The 21,022-nt window shown below is 41.3% G+C and overlaps 2 protein-coding genes, 2 long non-coding RNA genes and 1 pseudogene across 4 annotated transcripts in view; 1 reads left to right on the top strand and 4 right to left on the bottom strand.

Annotated features, from left to right (window-relative positions):
• Positions 1 to 21,022, bottom strand: part of LOC135244085 (uncharacterized) — a 149,916-nt gene that overhangs the window by 81,718 nt on the left and 47,176 nt on the right. The window lies entirely within an intron of this gene.
• On the bottom strand, positions 5,744 to 9,724 carry LOC135242977 (uncharacterized). The gene is made up of 2 exons (XR_010326516.1): positions 6,565 to 9,724; positions 5,744 to 6,002 (listed from the first exon to the last, which is right to left on the bottom strand). It is a non-coding gene; the product is annotated as an uncharacterized LOC135242977 (long non-coding RNA).
• On the bottom strand, positions 11,606 to 13,283 carry LOC135242975 (GTPase IMAP family member 9-like; annotated as a pseudogene).
• On the top strand, positions 17,862 to 18,961 carry LOC135242978 (uncharacterized). Its single transcript, XR_010326517.1, has 3 exons — positions 17,862 to 18,040; positions 18,709 to 18,826; positions 18,865 to 18,961. It is a non-coding gene; the product is annotated as an uncharacterized LOC135242978 (long non-coding RNA).
• Positions 19,093 to 21,022, bottom strand: part of LOC135243980 (uncharacterized) — a 33,941-nt gene continuing 32,011 nt past the window's right edge. The window contains exons 4-5 of the mRNA XM_064316138.1: positions 20,643 to 20,781; positions 19,093 to 19,908 (exon numbers count right to left, since the gene is read on the bottom strand). Coding sequence (XP_064172208.1) covers positions 19,685 to 19,908; positions 20,643 to 20,781 — 363 coding nt within the window. The 3' untranslated portion in view covers positions 19,093 to 19,684. The remainder of the gene's footprint in view (positions 19,909 to 20,642; positions 20,782 to 21,022) is intronic.

The following is a 21,022-nucleotide window of genomic DNA, read 5'->3' as shown; positions in this document are numbered from 1 at the left end:
GTGGTCCCTAGTTATCAAACCCATGACCATTGGCATTGCTAGCACCTTGTTCTACCAGTTAGGCTACAGGAACACATTTCCACTATATTTATCTATGACATTATTACAATCAATAACGGTGGACTCTTCTACAGTTAATTAAAATGGAGATTAGGCTAAATTCAACCTTTAAGATTTGTGTTCCACACCATGGCGAAGGGGTATGAGGACATAACCACCAGGTTCTTGTGGGAGGCAGGCCACCTTGCGTAACAGATCAGTCTCACGCAGTAGTCCTCTTTTCATCCTGCCCGGCCCATTTCCTGTGCACACTATATTTAGCAGTGTGGAGCTGCATGGTTGTTGAAATAATGTTGAAGTGTGGCACTGGTGCATAATTTCACACGCAAAAGTGCCGTCTGCCTTTTTCTCTCGAATGAATGCAAATCGGTCATCTCTCAAGAGAAAACAACTGTCTTTTTCTTTCACAGAAACAAACACTTTGGGCTGTGTGTCAGGTTGTGTTTTGCTCTCGTTCACTTCTGCATATTCAATTTCTGACAAACGCCTGGTGACCTGTTCTAGGGGACTTTTCCTGCTCCTCACGTGTTTCTTGATTTGTTGCAGATAGTTTTCAGAAGGAAAACAGGAAATTTAATTTAATGAACGGTTGAATCTTCATGAAGATGGATTAGTCCATGTACATTGTACACAGGAAAACACTTGCCATGCAGATCAGCACAGCACATGACAAAGGGTTTCATTAGTTCATGAGCAAATTGGAGGTAAGCATTCTGAGTCCTCTCATCTGACTCCAGCATTATCGACATGGCTACTGTCAAGGACAGGAAATGTTTGTATCTTTCAGGGGACAACACATTTTTTTAGTACCACAGGTCCCGGGTATAACAAAAACTGCCGTAGTTCGGTGGCCTTCCACCTGTCAAGTTCATGTAAACCCCGGGGTTGCCCAGCAAATTCACTCGGCATCTTCCCTCTCAGTGCATTTCGTTTTTGTGATATTTATTCCTTTTGCCTTACAGATCAATGGCAAAGTTTTGGGCCACGAGTCAAGAATATTAACAGGCGTCTAACTACTCCCAAGCTGACCGTATGCATGTAAACACAAGTGAGCTTACACAAGGAATTTCTGCAGCAATGAAGGGACTGACACCGGTTTGGCGGTTGTTGTAGGGAGCGTATCTGTGTTCCCAAGGTCCTAAGTTCTACTGCACCTGACGAAATGTTGTGAACGATTTTTCATACTTTCTTGGAAAATATTATTATTATTGAGGACTTCTGAGCATAGCTAAGCCATTTGCTTTTTAATTAAACATTGGAGAAAACCAGCTGCTGTCCTGATATATTTTGACAGTCATTGGTGTTACGTGATGTTGTGGCAGTGGCTGTCACTGCTCCAATGGACCACAGACTGTATGAAAATATCCAGAACTCTCATAGAAGTTACATTTATATGTTCTGCGTCACAAGTTATTCATTTGTGATGGCAATTGTTGTTCATTAAGTGACATTTTTAAAATAGCTGCAGTAACAGCAATCATAATGTTAGCAATTCACAACAGATGAAGAGTTGCAGTCTTTAGTAGCAGTGTCTATAAGCATTGGAGAAAGCGTCAGACATGCAGCAGGTTGTCTCATATTCAAGGGGCTTATCTGACATTGTAGGTCTAGTTGCTGCTCAAAAGGAACACAGCCAACATGATCTCCTTATGGACCTTTTTATGCTTCACAAATAATTCCATTGGGCATGATGCCAATTTTTATGTTAGGTTTATTGCTATCTTTTCAGAAGAATCTTCAGATTTCTATAATGAAAATTCATCTCTCAGTGTTCCCCTCCACCTTAATTAAATCAACATAATTTGCAATCAAACAGGCTCTTCAACCAATTCAACAGTAACTGCACCACAGGAGATGTTCTGCAGATTACCCTCCTTATTGAACACATCAGCAGACACAGGTGAGCCTCAGGACTCTGGTCCTTATAGGGGGTATACGTCTGGGATAGCACTTCTGACTGCAAATCAAGTGGTTCAACTGTGCCCATTTACAGATCAAGATAATACAGCTTTTAAACTTTGGAGAAAAGTAGCAGTAGTTTTGTTGCAGTTTCAGACTCATCTAAAATATTTGTTCCACAAGCTATCACTGCTCCAAAGGTCCACAGTCAATCTTACCAACAACATTAAGATTTACATAAACTCAATAAATCCAGGTACCCACTGCCAATTCACCCAGTGGAGCTGTCACGCCAATTTTGATACGGGCTGCAAAAATGATCTGGGTGAGGCAGTGACATTCTAAAACCAGTGTGACGTACTTAAAGTTTCGTTGCAGCATTCGTTGCTATGCCGACACTGCCAGCCTTTCTACATTCATTGGCGATAAAGATTCTAAGACAACTCAGCAATTTCTCTGTTTAATGGGTTATTTTCCAGCCTGAAATGCTATTATATTAGTAAATGGCTACACATGTCATCTAACTTGCAAGTAGTTGAATTAAAGAATTAAAGGTTTTAACAGAAAATAATAATAATAATAATAAATGTGATGTTATCCATTGAAATGGCAAAATAAATGTTGTGGTCGGGATCGCCGTCGTAGATGTCAGAAGGAAATGTCACTGACAAAAAATAAAACAAGTTCACTCTCTTTGCAGCGGATTGGGCTGGAAACAGGCTGTAAGAACGGAACAAGTCCCTGAAGTGAAGCACAGCAGTGAGTATTTCACAGCACTGGGCTACAGCTTTGCGGCTCATCTTCCTTGCACTTGGAAACGGAATGCGACAGTGACTTTCCATCTGATTTCACACTGCAAAACAGCATCACCCTGTGGTCGTCATGTGCTATTGCACCATTGCCGATCAACCGCTCATATGGGGCTTCATTCTCAAAACGTGTATGATCACATTTGATCGTAAACTACGCGTGTAAACGTTTCCAAAAATATTTCGGTATTCATAATTTTTTTTTCTTATCTGTATTTGTTCATGGCTGCATCCTTATGCTAATCGCATGAACAAGATTATGCATAAAATTCACAAACAACATTCATTATCTCATACACCTGGGATATGAACAAAAACAAAGGTCTACACGTCTCATTAATCCCATATTGTTTTTTTTTCGTAGAAACTTTTTTTAAGAACAAAAGAATAATTTAAGAAAAGTTTTGTCAATGAAGGCCCATTAAGTCCACATTTTCTACTCTCCCTATATAAGACCAGATTGTTAATTCAAGTTGACATACTTACAAATTTGTAAGTATGTCAACAAAAGGGTACAAATGTAAGGCTCCACCTGAAATTTTAAAGAAGCTACAGCATTCTGATCATCACAAGCATCCCTGATTTCTGTCGCTGTCTGCTACCCGTAGCTCTTCCCAAATCGACTATTCTTGTTCCTGTCTCCCTTTTCCACCAGTAGGGCACCTGTCCTGAGTCCCGAGGGACCTTCTGAACCTACTACACCCCCCCCCCCCACCCCCATCCACCTTATTCCCAGATTGCCACCCCACCCCAGGCCCGCTACCTCTGGTTGCACACAATACTGGTCACTGTGGACCCACACCATTGGACTGCCCCAAGTGCAATACAATGTGCTTCACAGAACATAAAAAGCACAGCAAAACAACAGATAAAAGAGAGGAGGAGAATAAAAATAAAATAAAAAGAAGAAAAACAACAGGACAGCACAACATCTTCTAAGAATAGACAAGACCAAAGAGATAGGTCTTGGGTTTACATTTAACCGACAGTTTCACATTTACCATTTCACATTTTAATCTGACTTTGAGTCAGGCCCCTCCCCAAGGCTGTTAAAATGCCACCCATGGACAGATTTCTAATCACAATCATTTTATGGTGGATGGTTATCAGGATATAAGCAGTAAGACCTTTGAAGCCTCAAAACCCAACCCTTAGCCCCACACTGACATATGCCTCGGTATACTCCTGACATGTCAGTTCAGAGAGATCTCAGCCAAATGTAGAGAGCCACTTTGATGCACTAGTTCAGGCAGATTGTATGTGTCAATCATACATGTCCTTGTATACTCTTACTTATAAATAACAGTGGCCTTTTAATGGGGTATAACACTAATTTGTAAATGAAAGCTTTAGGAGAAATGGCAGATGGTTTTGCGTAGGGTGTATATGTGTAGAGAGATAATAAACCAAGCATTGTGGTACAATTTTATCTCGTGAGTGAGCCACTAACTGTTGCATCTACTCTTCTGTCCACTAGAGGCCACCCTTGCATCATATTTTCAGCCTTCGGCACTGTGGTGCTTCCCATGACGGGGTCATCAGCTTTTTCACAGCACCCTGCATGTTTCCTTATGGAACATATATTTCTTGTCTTTGATTCCAGGGTATCTACAGCATTCTGGCAGCACACCCTGTTTCTCTCAACAACCCGACAGAACCTCAGTAGAAAAACCTCAATTAAGTGAAAAGGACCCTGAATACCTACAGCAACACATAAAACCTGACCTGCACTATTAGAATAAATAATTAAGATATCTGCATTAAAAAAATATATGCTATACAAGCTTCACACGGGCAGGGTTTAAAAAAAAAATTAAGTCAGTTAATTAAGTCACTGATGTGACCTCAAGTCACTTTTAAAGAGTGCTGGGCCACCAGGTGTAACCAGTATTAATGTAACCAAGCAGAGTAAATCAATAGGAAATTCTTGTTTGCAAGGATGATCTGGCAAAGGGAAAATGGCCTTTTAAGGGGAGGGAGGGAGGGGGGGGGGGGGGGGTTGGGGGTTTAAAATAAAAACAAATAGAACAGGGGCCATAGACCAACATGTTAACAGAACAAATGGAGCCCTGCAACAGATAAAGTGATAAATAATAACACAAAAACAGATAGGGCAACAGGAGCAAAAAGAAGAGCAGCAGCATAAAAAACAAGCAGAATCATACGCCTATAAATAACAATAAAAAGTGCAGTAAAAAAAAAAAGTACAGATACATTTAACATTAAAGAGGCTACAGCTGGGAAAACAGACAGCAGTCAAAGGAAGCACAATACAGGCACAGAGGGCAACCAAATAAAACATAAAAACAGCACAGGGAGACACAACTGGTCGATATAAGGTAAAGCAAACCGTAAGTGTCTGAAAGAATGGCTGTGATTGAGCCCTCGAAGGCAGGAACAGAGCTAGAACTGTCCATTTGCAATTGATCCCAGTCGCTGGCAGGAGTGAACTGGAAAGATTTAGAGAGGACAGGGTGGTCAACGGCGTCAAAGTCTTTTGCTAAGTGGGATGTGTTTGTGTGGAGAGTGGATGTATTTGTGTGAAGAGTGGATGTGCTTGTGTGGATGTGTTTGCGTGGAGAGCGGATGTGTTTTCGTGGAGAGTGGATGTGTTTGTGTGGAGATTGGATGTGTTTGCGTGGATAGTGGATGCGTTTGAATGGAGAGTGGATGTGTTTGCCTGGAGAGTGGATGCGTTTGCGTGGAGAGTGGATGCGTTTGCGTGGAGAGTGGATGCGTTTGTGTGGAGATTGGATGTGTTTGTGTGGAGAGTGGATGCGTTTGCCTGGAGAGTGGATGTGTTTGTGTGGAGATTGGATGTGTTTGTGTGGATAGTGGATGAGTTTGCGTGGAGAGTGGATGTGTTTGCCTGGAGAGTGGATGTGTTTGTGTGGAGAGTGGATGTGTTTGATTGCAGCCCTGAGCCAGTAGGCTGTCTTCTGGTAGGCCCTAAACATGTTTACATGAATCAGGACTTATGACTCACAGGTTTTTAATCTTCAAATCAGACATTGCAAGAGCCAAAGAAAAAAAATCCTTTGCATTTTGTGATTTTAATTATCAGTTCCCACACCTTTACAAAAATAAAAAGTTGAAAGAATGAATTAAGGTGAAGAGAGAGAGAACAATTTTTAGCCAATTAAATTAGCATTCAATACATAAAAAGTTTCAGGAGCATGGTTTACAGTATGTACAGGTTAAAGCCTTTTATCAGATTCATTCTCCTGCTATAACCTGTAACGGTACGAGTGCTGGGACCCAGGCGCAGAGTGGAAAAAAAAAAACACGAAACTCAAAAGGGAAAATTAACAAAGACTTTACTAACAACAGGCAAACAAACAGGGAACAAACAAGGCCACGAAGGGCAAAAACACAAACGCAAAAACTATCTAAATAAAACAGAAAACAAGAGGAACTCACAAACATGGGCAGGGCAGAACACAGGCAGGTAGAGGACAAGGGCAGGTCAAACAGAGCACAAGGGCAGGTCAAACAAAACACAGGCAGGTATAATCGGTCTGAAAACAAAACACAAGTCAGAACAAACACAAGGAACCAGCACCTGAGTCAAGGGAACAGAGAACTTAAATAGACAGGGGTAACAAGACACAGGTGAACTCAAAAAACAATCAAACCAGAAGGAGGGGATAAGACACGTGGGAACAATGATGGGATAACGAGACAATGAAACAATCATACAATTAACAGGGGAGGAGCAGGACACAAAACAGAAGTGCCGCCATCTGGCGGCCCAACAGGGGAAACACAGACAGGAAAACAGGACCATGACAATAACCATCATTAATTAAAGTTCAACTTTTAAGGCATCGGAGCCAACAATTTTATACTCCGGATTATTGCTTTATTGCATTATCGTGTTCACATAAGGGTCATAAATCACGCACAGCTACTGCACTTTAGCCCTTGAGTTGGCATTAAATTCACTTAAAAAACATACTTTTCCTGTTTCATGGCTTATTGTAGAAAGCCTCACTGTACAGATGTTTTTGAATATTATAATACTTACATGCTAGACCATAGTATATTTAGGCCTAACACTTAAAACATTGTAAAATATATATGGCTGCCAGGAAAATTCCGCTTTCTTATTAATTTTAAAAAACATTTTTTGTTGTTGCTGTGATGGCAGTTTTTGCTGATTTGAACATTTTTCCCCTGTTGTAAGAAATGAAAGAGCTCCATTTTAGCTCTTTGTAAAACAGCGGCTATGGCTTACAGTGCATTCAAGGCTAGCACAAAGCACTACACTTTCACAAAGGTCACTGGCTGGAAGTTCGACATTCAGAAAACACGGAAGCCATTTTACTCGGCAGGCTCTTGCTGAAGGACACGGCCTTGGTTTCCCCAGGTTGTGAGGTAACACCCAAAAAAAGACATTTCTGTAATGTTCCATGAATTACAACATGGTCAGGAGATTCAAGATTTAGAAGTTGTGGCTACATCAGGACTACCCCCTTCCCCTACCCTAGCTTGAGAGAAGGTATAAGCCCCCCCCCCCCCCCCATTACTAAACCATTGTTTAAAAAATAGAACTCATCTGTAAGAAAAATATTTCACTTGTGACAAGGTTGGATCATTTCAGTTATCCTTTTCTCTTTAGTTTTTTCTCTGTCACATGTATGTACGCTCACACTCACGCACACACACACACACACACACACACACACACACACTCCAAGCCTGTTCTTTGAGAATGGCACAATATCAAATGCACGGATGGCTGATGGTGCTCACTCCCACCAGCAGGGGGCACTGTGGTAGGGCTATTAAACCACAATAAACTATAACCATCTATTCATGAACTTTTCATTCATTTGATATATCATCATGAAAGGCCGTCACATTATGATGCTTAAGCACATAAAGTGTCACTAGAGCACCAAGAAAAACATTTAAACAGGTTAATGGGCAGCCAGACGATCCACCTGCACAGGCATAAACCCAAAATAAATGTTCCCCCGCCAAAAAAAAAAACAAAACAATAAACACAGTAATGGTATCTTGTAATTATCCCCAAACATGGAACATGCTGCATGCTACTGACGTGGACATAGAGCCAGTGATCTGCCAAAAAAAGCTAAAAGATTAAAAGTTAAAAGATTAAAGGCTGTTCTGTCGGAACAGGCTGTTACTGCTGTAACTGATGGAAAACGGGTATTTTTTTCCTATCTTTTGAAAAGGCTATTGACACCGCCTCATGTGAGGCATGAAGCCTGTACCATAATGACAGCGTTAGAATAGCAAGTGACCTGTGGTCACAATATTTTAATGGATTTTTTTGGCATTCTACATTTCATTTCCACATGTATTGAACAGCAGATTAATTCAGTCTGAAACCTGTACAATTAATTTTACGCACTGAAATGCAAAATAAAACATGTCTCTGGAAAATTGAATAACAACTTGTATGAGTAACTAAATTGGTTGGGAGGGGGTTCACAATTTATGGTTAACAAAGGGGGGCTGTGAAAAGGCTTAAAAACTACTGAGTAAAACTGAATAAAACAACTTAAATAGATTAATAATTTATTTTAAAACCACCAGCAGTACAAATGTTAGTGGTTCACCTTCCTTTTTTCTGTCCCTACTGACAGACACTTTAAATAGGTGGAGCCAATCTGTTTCACCTGCTTTGAATTACCTCAATTTAACACATTACAATCAATTAAACAATTAAACAAATAGTGAAGGGCCACTCCTTAACAGGGGCCCTGACCAAAAATGTTTGGGAATCACTGGGCTACACCCTGCAAATACCATGACTTGCCACTTGAAGTCACCACTGCATACCCTCTGAGGCACTTCTCCTTCCTCTATTTTTCTGGGGAAAGCCTTGGAATACCCTGTGCTTATCTTGAGTAGTTAATCTCAGAAATTACTAAAACTGACAATTCTTGTGGATCTGTTTCATGAAGTATCAAAATATATGTAATATACACAAATAAAACATATACATCAGTGGTCTCCAACCCTGGTACTGTAGAGCTTCAGGGTCTGCGTTTTGTTCTCACCTTAAAATCAGCACCCAATTGAGACCCAAGACACCAGGTCAGTTGAGTTAGCTGTGTAATCAACTGCTCTAATTGATTCATGAAGTGCAGAGTCACTATGAAAACCAGCAGACCCTGTAGCTCTCCAGGACCAGGGTTAGAGACCACTGATATACACAGTATTGCCAGTATGTCACTTGAATTATGCCACCTGCACACCAGAAGCATTGCAGCTGAAGGAAAAAGCAGAGAGGCGTGTCTCTCATCCTGTAGCCTGTGTGTGTAAAGTGAGCCACTGGGGAGAACTAATGCTGCAGTAACCAGAGTAACTCAGCAAGATCAAATGTGTCCATCAGCAGACTCCCTGTCGGTCAGCTGATGACATGGGCATAGCCAAGATTCAAACCCGCACCCCACTGCCATTACACACTGAGCCAGACACATAGATACACAGAAATGTTATATAAATTTGATCTTGTCTATGCCATGTATACTATGAAATTACACATCTTTCTAATTCAATCTAGTTTTCAACTGTATATTGGCTTGCCCATAGCCATCAGCATGGCTTTGATTGCATTGAATGAATCACAGAATATTTAATATTTTTACAGGCCTTTCAGTTTCAACTGATCACAGACACAAATCGCTGAAATCATAAGTATGAAAGACTTGGAATTTTTTCAATCAAAAACATTGAAAAGCAAATGTATGGTTTTGGAAAAAACAGCAGATGAAGTAGTTACACAATCTACCACATGGGGCAGTGTAGAGCAGTGTTTAGTGTGGAGTGTCACCTACACTGTCCTCTTCCAGTGTCACCCTGTCAGGCTTCTCTGCTTCACTCACTACAGAACTCCGTGTTCCGTATCCAGATGATGCAGAACTCTCTGGTTTAGTCCTTTTCAGCCACCATGACACCTTCTTACTGGAAACCTCATGAGCAGATTGATCCCACACAGAGCTGCCTGCTTCAGAGGGGGCTGGAGTGCCTCCACTCACTGTAACACAACACCACCAACAAGCTCTGTTACACTCAGATTCATATGCGTTGCATTCTGTTATATTTTGTTATTTTCTGAAACTGTGGCATCATAAATATTTTTGAGAACTTTCTGATTCACATTATGATTTATGATAAGGTAATTTCAGGTCATTATGTGAAACATTCACTTCTCTGGTGCAGCATGGATGGATTTTTCATTTGTACTTAATTTGCAATCTGTAAAATTGATCCAAATTACATCTGTTTAATGTTCATATGTTTGTCCAGATGGTTATTACATCCTTTGTTTTTAAAGTAATATTTTAGTCTGGTGTTCATATATTTGGGAGGTATGGGTTTTAAGGGTTACCTTCTGAACTTATGTGGACAGACACTATTTACAGACAACTTCACACGTCCACACAATAAAGCCTCAAACTAAGGGGATTTTGGTTTTTTCCCCTTCTTCTGCTTCTTCTTTTTCCTGCCAATTACATCACAAATGCTCCAGGCCCACAAAGAATACGTCTCCCCAACGTTTCCATCGGATTCACATGGAAAATTGACATATACAGAACTGCACATAAAAAATAAAAAAAACGACCCTTGTGGCAAGTTCACTAGTAGCTCACTAGTAGCTCACTGGTAGTGCATTTGCTTTAAGGACCTTTGGATAAGTGAGAGGCACAGACTTGGGCAAATTAATTGCACAAGAAATTTTAACTATTGCATTTGTAGCTGAAAAATCGACGCAGGAAGCTCATTTATTTTTCTGAAATCCAGTCACTATCATTTCACGCCTTGTTCACATTTTGATGATAAACAACCTGAAACGGTTGTCTAACTTCGTTAAAAGTACGAGCAAACAAGAAAATTGGAGAAGATTTTAGGCTGTGTGGCTGCTCCAACATGTTAACATGGGTGCCGAAATGAAAAGCAAGAGGTTCTGCGAGCGTCATGCACACGCAGGGTAAGTGGTGCGGACCGGGCTTTATATATGCAAGCAACGTGACATTTTTATATATTGAAAAGTGTATTTCTTCAGATAAAACTTACAGGAAGGCGGAATAATATCCATGCTGCTTCTCCTCTTGAATGGCAGTGTGGATCCCTCTTTCTTCGAGTCAACCACAATCTTTGACATTCTCTCTATCAGCTCCTCCTCCCTTCTGCTACATTCCTCCTCAAACCTCTTCTGCTCATCCATTTTCAGTCTGAATAACATTTGTTTTATCATGGAAAATGAGCCCTGTCTGTCTCTCTCCTCTATGGGGAATGGAACACCCATGTTCCTGGCTACCATCTCCTCTATCTTCTCCAGTAGCTCTGTGACCTGAGTCCCATCAGCCCTGTTCTTATTGTTGAGAACATGATACCTGTTCCCACATTTCTCTATGAGCTCTTGGAGGGCCCTCCCTTCAGTCTCAATGCGCTGCTCAATGGTTGTGTCTCCCAGCCACTCTCCCCTGGTGAACAGCACTATAGTGTGTTTCCAAACTCTCTTACCGACAAGCTCCATGTGTTCCACCGCTGATCTCTTTTCTGTATCTCTGAACGCTGAGCTCATATCAATGACCAGGAAGAGATGAAATGATATTCATCACTATGGGCATATGACAGGTGGGATTTGGGTAATACCACTAGGAGTAAAAATCTGCATAAGACTTTTCCTCATATCATCATAGTCATATTCAGTTCAATATTTTTTTATGAATGATTTTTTAAAACACATGCCATTCAACATTGTATATTGAATTTTTAAAGAATTTAAAATAATCATAAAAGTGTTTCTGTGCCAAGAAGAACATAGCTATTTAATTAATTACATGTAGGACATGGAGCTGATGTGTGGCTCAACCTGCTAAGACACTGTTCCAGAGTGTGGATGCACCCCACAGTCTGCTATCAAACCCTGACTGTGCAGCGCAGGCTGTGCTGGCAGCTCCACAGGGCAGCATGTAAATTGGCAGCAGCAGCAGGGAGAGTTCAGTCAGCAGGATTTTCTGCGTCTCATCAAGCACTAGCAACTGAGTGTCTGAGGCCTAAACGCGCTCATGAAATGAGCTCCTGCTACTCAACAACTGTGGAAGGGAGAGAATATGGCAGCTGGCTGCCCACACTTCATACGCACTGCACTCTGTTTTCAATTGACGAAGGGGTTTGCAGTAATGAGACTTGATAATAAAGGTTATTGGTCATTCCCTATTGGATGAAAAATGAATTCAGAATTGCAGAGAAAATAATTTTACAGTCACCAATGCCATTTCATTGATTGGTCTTCACACACACAAAAAAATTTAGTATTCCACATATTCAAAATCTGGAAATTTGGCCTCTTTAAGCAACTCTCAAACCTCAAGTTACAGCACAAAGTCAGGAGGAAATAAGGACAGATGTATAAATCTCTCTGGAGAAACAAATTTCATTGGTGAAACACACCACAGTGGAAAATGCTTTAATGCATTTATGATGAATTTTAGTTTTCCACTTTAAATCATGTACAAGTAATTCCAATAAATGAAAAAACCTACCCTCAAAAAGTGCTCTGAGTTTTTCTCTGATTTTGAACCTTCATCATCCTCTGTTTCACTCATTCTTCCACTGCCTTCCTCCTCTCTTCTACCTCCTGTAAGAGCATTCTATCTATTTCATAGAGAGAGCCTCCATGCCCTGCCATCATCTCCTCTATCTTCTCCAGCAGCTCTGTGACATGAGTCCCATCAGCCCTGTTCTCATTGTTGAGAACATGATACCTGTTCCCATCATTTCTCTATGAACTTTTGGAGGGCCCTCCCTTCAGTCTCAATGCGCTGCTCAATGGTTGTGTCTCCCAGCCACTCTCCACAGGTGAACAGCACTATAGTGTGTTTCCAGACTCTTTCACTGAGAAGCTCCAGGTGTTCCACCGCTGATCTCCTGTGTTCCTCTCCGAATGCTGAGCTCACATTAATGACCAGGAAGAGAGCGCAGGGACCCGGGGAACACAGAGACACACTGCGCACAATCTCCTGTTTATCCAGCTCTGCAGTGTCCTTCACAGAATATGTCACCCACCAGCCTGGTGTGTCGACCACAGTGACCTGTCTCCCAGCTACTTCACCCTGTCTCTTTACACACTGTGCAGTTCTTACTCCAGACTCAAACTCCTCTCTGCCCAGGATGGTGTTTCCTGCTGAACTCTTCCCACTCCATCTCCTCCCCAGCAGCACAATCCTCAGCTCTGAGAGACGGTGCTCCTCCCCTGTCAGAGAGAAAGAGAACAATTTACTCCTCATCAGGAGTGTTACAGACATTCAGCTCTGAGATGTGCTGCTGTCTGTAAGTTTGGAGTGGAGAGTATTAATAATTAAATAATATTTATTACTGAGGACATATGACAGGTGGAATGTGGGTTAAACTTTTATGAACAAAGTTGTGCATGAGACTTGTGCACATATCAACATAATGTCTTAATTTTTTCACTGCATTTTACAGCCTGAAAAGTCACAACACAATGCTTTCAATAATGTCATGGGAATATCTCAATATAATTTCAAATCATCGCGCAATATCTATGCCAAGAAGACCATATCTATGATTTTTATTGCAAGGGTGATATGGAGCTGCTGGGTGGCTCTGCTAAGACACTGTTCCATAGTGTGGATGCACCCCACAGTCTGCTATCAAACCCTGACTGTGCAGTGCAGGCTATGCTGGCAGCTCCACAGGGCAGCATGCATTTGGCAGCAGCAGGGAGAGTTCAGTCAGCAGGATTGTTTTTGTCTCATCAAGCACTAGCAACCGTCTCAGTTCAACTGAGCGTCTGCAGCCTAAACGCATTCATGAAATCAGCTCCTGCTACTCAACAACTGTGGAGGGGAGAGAAGTTGGTAGCTGACAGCCCTCACTACAAAGAGAATGTGTGCTTCTCTGCACTCTGCACGACAAAGAGGGCTGTAGTGATGAGACTGGATTATGAATGAAACTTTATTTGTGGACCAGCCACATTTATGTTTGGATCACCTGAATTTATTTTTGAATCTGCTACATTTATTTGTGGACCCGTTTTTTTTTTTTTTGTGACAATAACAACCCCATGAAGAAGAAAAGAATTCTACAAAGAAAGAAGAAACTCACCATAATGAGAGGTCACAACACCTGCTGCCATGTCAGTCCCTCTGTTTGTCCAGTTTCCTCTGTAAAATAGAACAATTTTAATGGCATTTTAATGAACTCAGTTTTAATTTAGTATGTTTACTCTTCTTCTGTTGATTTTGTGCTAAAATATTTTCACACACAGTGTGCCACATTTGAACATCAGGCTTTTCTCCCTCTCTTAAGTTCTTGCAGGAATCATTCACTCTCTTGGGTCTGTTTTTTGAGTTTTTGTGCATGTTTTCAATTGCCACAGACAGTTTTATGTGTTAAGATATTTTGCATGTTTAGATAAGTTTTGACCACCTGTCAGATTTATAATGGCCATTCAAGGCATCAGGAGGTTTGTGTTTTAAATGAAGAAAATGCACTTCAAAATGAAACTAAACTCTCTTGAAGTTCAATGTTCAGTGTGTTATCCTTGCCTCATTTCTCCCTGCCAAGTGAAACAGGTCTGACTGCCTTAAAAAGATAAACACAGGTTTGAAAGTCAATACAAGATGAAACTCACCCGACCACTTTATAACATGAAAACATCACGTTAAAGGTGGAACTTCATACCCATTTTTCATTATAGCACAAGTGATAGAGTTGATTAAGTATTACTTTCTTCTTGCTTTGAGACATAAACTGAGAGCTTCAAGTGAGAATGTTGAGAGGTATAAACTAGGCATGAATATTTATGTATTATAGCTGTTTCGTCGGTGACTTAGTTAACTACTGCTTGTATTTTTGCATAGACTGCGTTGTTGCTGTTCTCGTTTGTGTTAGTGTTAATCAGTTTAACCTTCAGGGTCCAAGTTTAACTATGCGGTTGTTCCCGGCACTTGGACCGGTACTTCTCTCTAGGGTTTTCGACACACTTGTTCCTGGTTATGGTTATACACTTTGTTGTACGTCGCTCTGGATAAGAGCCAAATGCCTGTAATGTAATGTAATGTATTAGGCTTACAATCTATCAGTGTGATTCCACAGTATGTATGAATAGATACATATATACATATATATATTGTGGCACCGCACTGGGCGTGACGGTGCAGGCGGGGCGGCACAGAAATGCACAGACCGGAGGTTTGGGGGAAAAATAGCCCAACAGGGCCTTTTATTTACCAAAAAGGATATACAAAACCCACAACCAACTCAACAACAAAAATCTCCTGTTGGAATTAACTGAAAGTAAAGCAAACAAAATTAGAAGTAACGGTGTCCGGGAGACCGCTGAGGGGATCCCTCTTCAAAGCAGGAAGAGGGATGTGGTCCTGCGTCTCCACCGGATTCTGTAAAATAGGTACAAAGTTATTAACAGTTTTCACAGCTCTCCTGCCGCCCAAAACCCCTCTCGACAATGGAGACAAACGGCCTCTTTTTAAGCTCCCAGCCATCTCCCTGGAGTGGCGGCAGCTGTGTTGCCTCATTGATTGCAGTTGTGCTGCCTGCCAAGGAGGGAGTTGAGGAATGTCCAATTTGCCGCTCTCCAGGGTCCTGTCCTGGGTCCTGAAGAGGCGGCCTGGTGGCAGGTTTTGGCTATAAGGCTGGGAGGGGCACTGTGGAGCCATGCCCCGATCCACGCCACAATATATATATATATATATATATATATATATAAAGAGAAAGATAAATTTGCAGTTTTTGAAATGGACTGGAGTGTAAGTGTTCTGTGGGCTCGTGGTAGTGAACTGTTTCCTATTCTCACACATACTGAAGTAATTTCCAGATTAGCTGCTCCAGGTCTTCACACAGGTTTGAGTGAAAGTTAAAGCACTACATCGGTACTGAATATTAGTGTTTTGTGATGCCTATGTTGCAGGGTTGCCAGGTCTGCAATGAAAGAGCTGCCCAGTGGCCAATCAAAACCAAGCCATTGGCCAATACAACCTACCCCAAAACCAGCCAAATATCAGAACTGAAAATATGTCCCTGCTGATACACTGCTTTTTAAGTCCAACAGCATTACTATCATTGCCAAATCTATTGTAATATTTACCAACCAATAATTTTATTGTGGCAGGGCTAAAAACATGTGCAGTTTTCACCAATAGTTCTTTCACCAATTATCTTAATGAATAAATATTCATGAATAAATTAATTCATTATCATAAATAAAGTATAGCTCGGTGATAGTGTCGAAGATTCACTGATGTACAAACAATGTTGTTGCTGTGCTGTCTGTCTCTTGCAGTTACTGCAATTACATCACCGTATTTCTGCTGACACTCCATGTTTGTCCTGTTAATTCACTACTTTAACCACATGCTCACATCACATATGTGTGTAAATAGGCTATATATCTACAGTGTTTGAATTAAAAAATAATTTCCACTTACCTGGCTGATTTGTAGTTGAGGCTGACCGTCTTTCAGCTGAAAAATAAACTTCTTGAAATGGACCTACTGAAAGTTTCAATTTCTTTCGCATAAATGCTTTCACAACGTATTGGGAGGGGTGCGTTTTGGTTCCAGTTGAGTGGGTTTGATGCGGAGAGGAAAATGTAACACTCCTTACTGGCAGTCTGACTGCGCTGGCCTGTTCTGGCTGTGTGTCAGCTCGTTCGGGGCGTGTCTCATGGTCCTGTGTATATACTGATCTGGAGTCAGTTTAGGATTTAGAGTACTCAGGACTTGATTTTGCAATCCCTTCAGTTGATTGGTTCTTACTTGCGGGGTGGAGGGGCAGGTGGTTAACAGGGGTCCACAGATGGGCACCCTCCTTCATCAGTGTTTCATTGATATACCCACTACATCTCCAGGGGGCCCAACAGCATCACCTGGCATCCCAGGTATACCCCGCCCTGTACCTACCCCCGTACCAGCCATCTTGGGGCCCAGCTGGGGTTTCTCCTCTTCATCCAGAGCCAATGGCTGCTTTGTTAAGCTGCCTCAGAGAGTGACTGTATGGCTTGTTGCTGTGCCTGGTCCCTTATTCCCATTTCTCTCAGGAGCCTAGTGGCGGGTGTAGCAACAAACCCTCAACAGCAAATTTTCATTGGGAGTACCTGAACCTTTTATCCGTGTTGTTCAGCGTTGGCTGCTAGGTCCGTGTATCTCAGCTTCTTGCATTCGTACACTTTTGCTCCTCCCATGTACAATAATTGTCTGATCTGCAATATATAAAGACTTAAAACTGACGGCCACATCAGGTCTGAGGTTTGTTGCAGCTGTCTCTTTTTGGGGGGGGGGGAGAGTTCTTCTTTGGTCGAGGTCCACCAGCACTGCTTGACAGGATTAGCTAGGTAAGAGTGAAAATGTTATGGAAAACTAAGTTATAAAGTCTACAACAGAGCGATGGCATGCTGATGAGGAAAACAAAGGGCAAAAGGGACCATTGCTATTATATTATAAAATTACACTTGCGCTTCTGAAAACTGACAGGCTAATTCCTGTAGATTTTGGAAACGCAAGGTCACATCGTACATTCCCTTTACTGATACTTTTTCACTGTAAGACGGAAATATATTTACAGAATTGGACAAGACTTTATGTTTTAAGGTGAATTTGTCATATTAAATATGGATTTCATCTGTTAAAAATAAAATATAATCAGATGTTTAAATCAAATGAACTGCTTTTTCATTTAAAATTTGTCAGACTAGGTAGGCATACGTAGGCTACTTAAAAAGGAAAATGCAAACGTAAATTAGTTTTGAAATTTAATTGGTTTTATGTCTTATATTATGCACACACATAAGAGAAATGAAATTACACAAAAGTTACCACTTTCCAATTTTCAAACGAAAAGTCCAGTGTGGCGTGTGTGGGTGTGTTCGGTGTGTAGGGTGTGTGAGAGTGTTTGGTGTGGGGTGTGTGGGTGTGTTTGTGTGGGGTGTGTGATGTGCTTGGTGTGTGAGAGTGTTTGGTGTGGGGTGTGTGAGTGTGTTTGGTATGGCGTGTGTGAGTGTGTTTGGTGTGGGGTGTGTGAGAGTGTTTGGTGTGGGGTGTGAGAGTGTTTGGTGTAGGGTGTGTTTGGTGTTGGGTGTGAGAGTGTTTGGTGTAGGGTGTGAGAGTGTGCTTGGTGTGGCGTGTGTGAGTTTGTTTGGTGTAGGGTGTGTGAGTGTGTTTGGTGTGGCGTGTGTGAGTGTATTTGGTGTGGGGTGTGTGAGAGTGTTTGGTGTGGGGTGTGAGAGTGTTTGGTGTAGGGTGTGTTTGGTGTTGGGTGTGAGAGTGTTTGGTGTAGGGTGTGAGAGTGTGCTTGGTGTGGCGTGTGTGAGTGTGTTTGGTGTGGTGTGTGTGAGTGTGTTTGGTGCGGGGTTTATGTGTGAGTGCATTTTGAATACTGAAACATGCATAGTGAAAAGAGTTGTCTTTTTCACACCCGCAATGGTGGTTTACATCAGTTATTACCAGCTGCTAAATACACAGGGGATGTGACCTGGTGCGCATCGCAAATACACCGTACCACACCTGCCCTCGGATACTGCAAGAAATTGTTTTGGACAAGACTTTATGTTTCAAGGTGAATTTGTCATATTAAATACGGATTTCATCTGTTAAAAATAAAATATAATCAGATGTTTAAATCAAATGAACTGCTTTTTCATTTAAAATTTGTCAGACTAGGTAGGCATACGTAGGCTACTTAAAAAGGAAAATGCAAACGTAAATTAGTTTTGAAATTTAATTGGTTTTATGTCTTATATTATGCACACACATAAGAGAAATGAAATTACACAAAAGTTACCACTTTCCAATTTTCAAACGAAAAGTCCAGTGTGGCGTGTGTGGGTGTGTTCGGTGTGTAGGGTGTGTGAGAGTGTTTGGTGTGGGGTGTGTGGGTGTGTTTGGTGTGGGGTGTGTGAGTGTGCTTGGTGTGTGAGAGTGTTTGGTGTGGGGTGTGTGAGTGTGTTTGGTATGGCGTGTGTGAGTGTGTTTGGTGTGGGGTGTGTGAGAGTGTTTGGTGTGGGGTGTGAGAGTGTTTGGTGTAGGGTGTGTTTGGTGTTGGGTGTGAGAGTGTTTGGTGTAGGGTGTGAGAGTGTGCTTGGTGTGGCGTGTGTGAGTGTGTTTGGTGTGGTGTGTGTGAGTGTGTTTGGTGCGGGGTTTATGTGTGAGTGCATTTTGAATACTGAAACATGCATAGTGAAAAGAGTTGTCTTTTTCACACCCGCAATGGTGGTTTACATCAGTTATTACCAGCTGCTAAATACACAGGGGATGTGACCTGGTGCGCATCGCAAATACACCGAACCACACCTGCCCTCGGATACTGCAAGAAATTGTTTTATTTAAAACAAATAAATCAAAAAGTGCAGTTTATCAACAAATCAGTACATTTCAAGATGAAATTGGCAGAGTACAATGTTTTAACCCTTTATCAAATATACTTTATCAAAAAGCTGTCAAAGCTGCATCTATAAAGAAAGATCCTGTCACATTAAGCAGTCTTTTGCATATTTCATATGTGGATTATTTCAGTCACTATAAAGCTCAGTTAGGTAACATTAGTATCAGGGAATAGAGCAGGGATGCTTTTCATCCACCAGAGGGCAGTTTTGACCAGGAATGTCATGACAGGGTTTGTGTTCCTGTGAACACGGTTTCCCCCAGGCATTAATAGCAGAGACGCTGCGCCTCCACTGCATTCACGAGCGCCTGCGCAAACATCAGACACAAACCAACAAACCTGAGACTCAGACCTCCATCATCCTATGTTAAACCATTCAACACATGTGGTGTGATTTAAAAGGACTGCCATTGTGAAGTCATGTTTTCCCCAGGCCAGGTGTAGGATATACCCTCAAAATGTTTGCTACAAATACAATACAAAATTTACCACATGGGGGAAGCATAGAGTCTTTAGCACTCAGTGTCATCCACACTGTTGTCTTCCAGCATCACCCTGCCAGGCTCCTCTGCTTCACTCACTACAGAACTCCGTGTTCCGTATCCAGATGATGCTGAACTCTCTGGTTTACTCGTATTCACCCACAGTGACACCTTCTTACTGGAAAGTTTCTGAGCAGATTGGTAATCCCACACAGAGCTGCCTGCTTCAGAGGGGGCTGGAGTCCCTCCACTCACTGTAACACAACACCACCAACAAGCTCTGTTACACTCAGATTCACATGCATTGTATTCTGTTATATTTTTGTTATTATCTGAAACTGTGGCATCATAAAATTTTTGCGATCTAGCTACTGGAGCTACTCTGCAAATGATACATTTCTAAATTAATGTAGCCCTATAGATCCTCTACTGATCTACAAATAATCAGGAGGTCTGTTGTGTACACATGAAAAACATTTCCTTAAAAATATGACAAACATGTTAATTTATTTGTCATTCATGATAAAGGAAAAATGACTGAATCCATGGCTATGTGTTTCTTTCAGCTAGAATGTGTGTTTTTGCTTGTATTTATGAGTATGCATGTCTCTCTCATAGTCTACATTTATCTGCATTACTATTATTACTTACTCATAACAAACACAGTTCAAAAAAAAATTACATCAGAAGAAAAACACGTTTTCAACAAACAAAAATGCCAAGTTACTCACATGTACAAAGAACAGAGAACCAAGTTACTTGAAATAATTTAGGTAGCATTGCTTTGGAACAAAGCTCATTTAATTTGTGTGAACAAAGTTAGCCAATGTGATTTATAGTACCTTGGATTAATTTTGACATCAACTCTTTTAGTGATAGGCCAAGATTTTGAAAGTTTGAAATAATTACTTTAATTTGGTGATTTATACATGCAAGAAACATGATATTTTTAGAAACCGAAAAGTATTTTCTTTCTGATAAAACTTACAAGAAGGTGGAAAATAATTGAAGCTGCTTCTCCTCTTGAATGGCAGAGAGGATCCCTCTTTCTTTGAGTCAACCACAATCTTTGACATTCTCTCGATCAGCTCCTCCTCCCTTCTGCTCCATTCCTCCTCAAAGATCTCCTGTTGAACCATTTTAAGGCACAGTACAGGATTTGTGTGTGTGTGTGTGGGCAGAACTGCTCAGAAATTTTACAGATAATAAAGGGGGCCCTGACCAAAAAATGTTTGGGAATCACTGGGCTACACCCTGCAAATACCATGACTTGCCACATGAAGCCACCACTGCATACCCTCTGAGGCACTTCGCCTTCCTCTATTTTCCTGGGGAAAACCTTGGAATACCCAATGCTTATCCTGTGTA

This window comes from Anguilla rostrata, chromosome 17, assembly GCF_018555375.3.
Source record: "Anguilla rostrata isolate EN2019 chromosome 17, ASM1855537v3, whole genome shotgun sequence".
NCBI classification, from domain to species: Eukaryota; Metazoa; Chordata; class Actinopteri; order Anguilliformes; family Anguillidae; genus Anguilla; species Anguilla rostrata.
The sequence above is the reverse complement of the archived record's forward strand: the minus strand, read 5'-3'. Positions and strand labels throughout refer to the sequence as shown.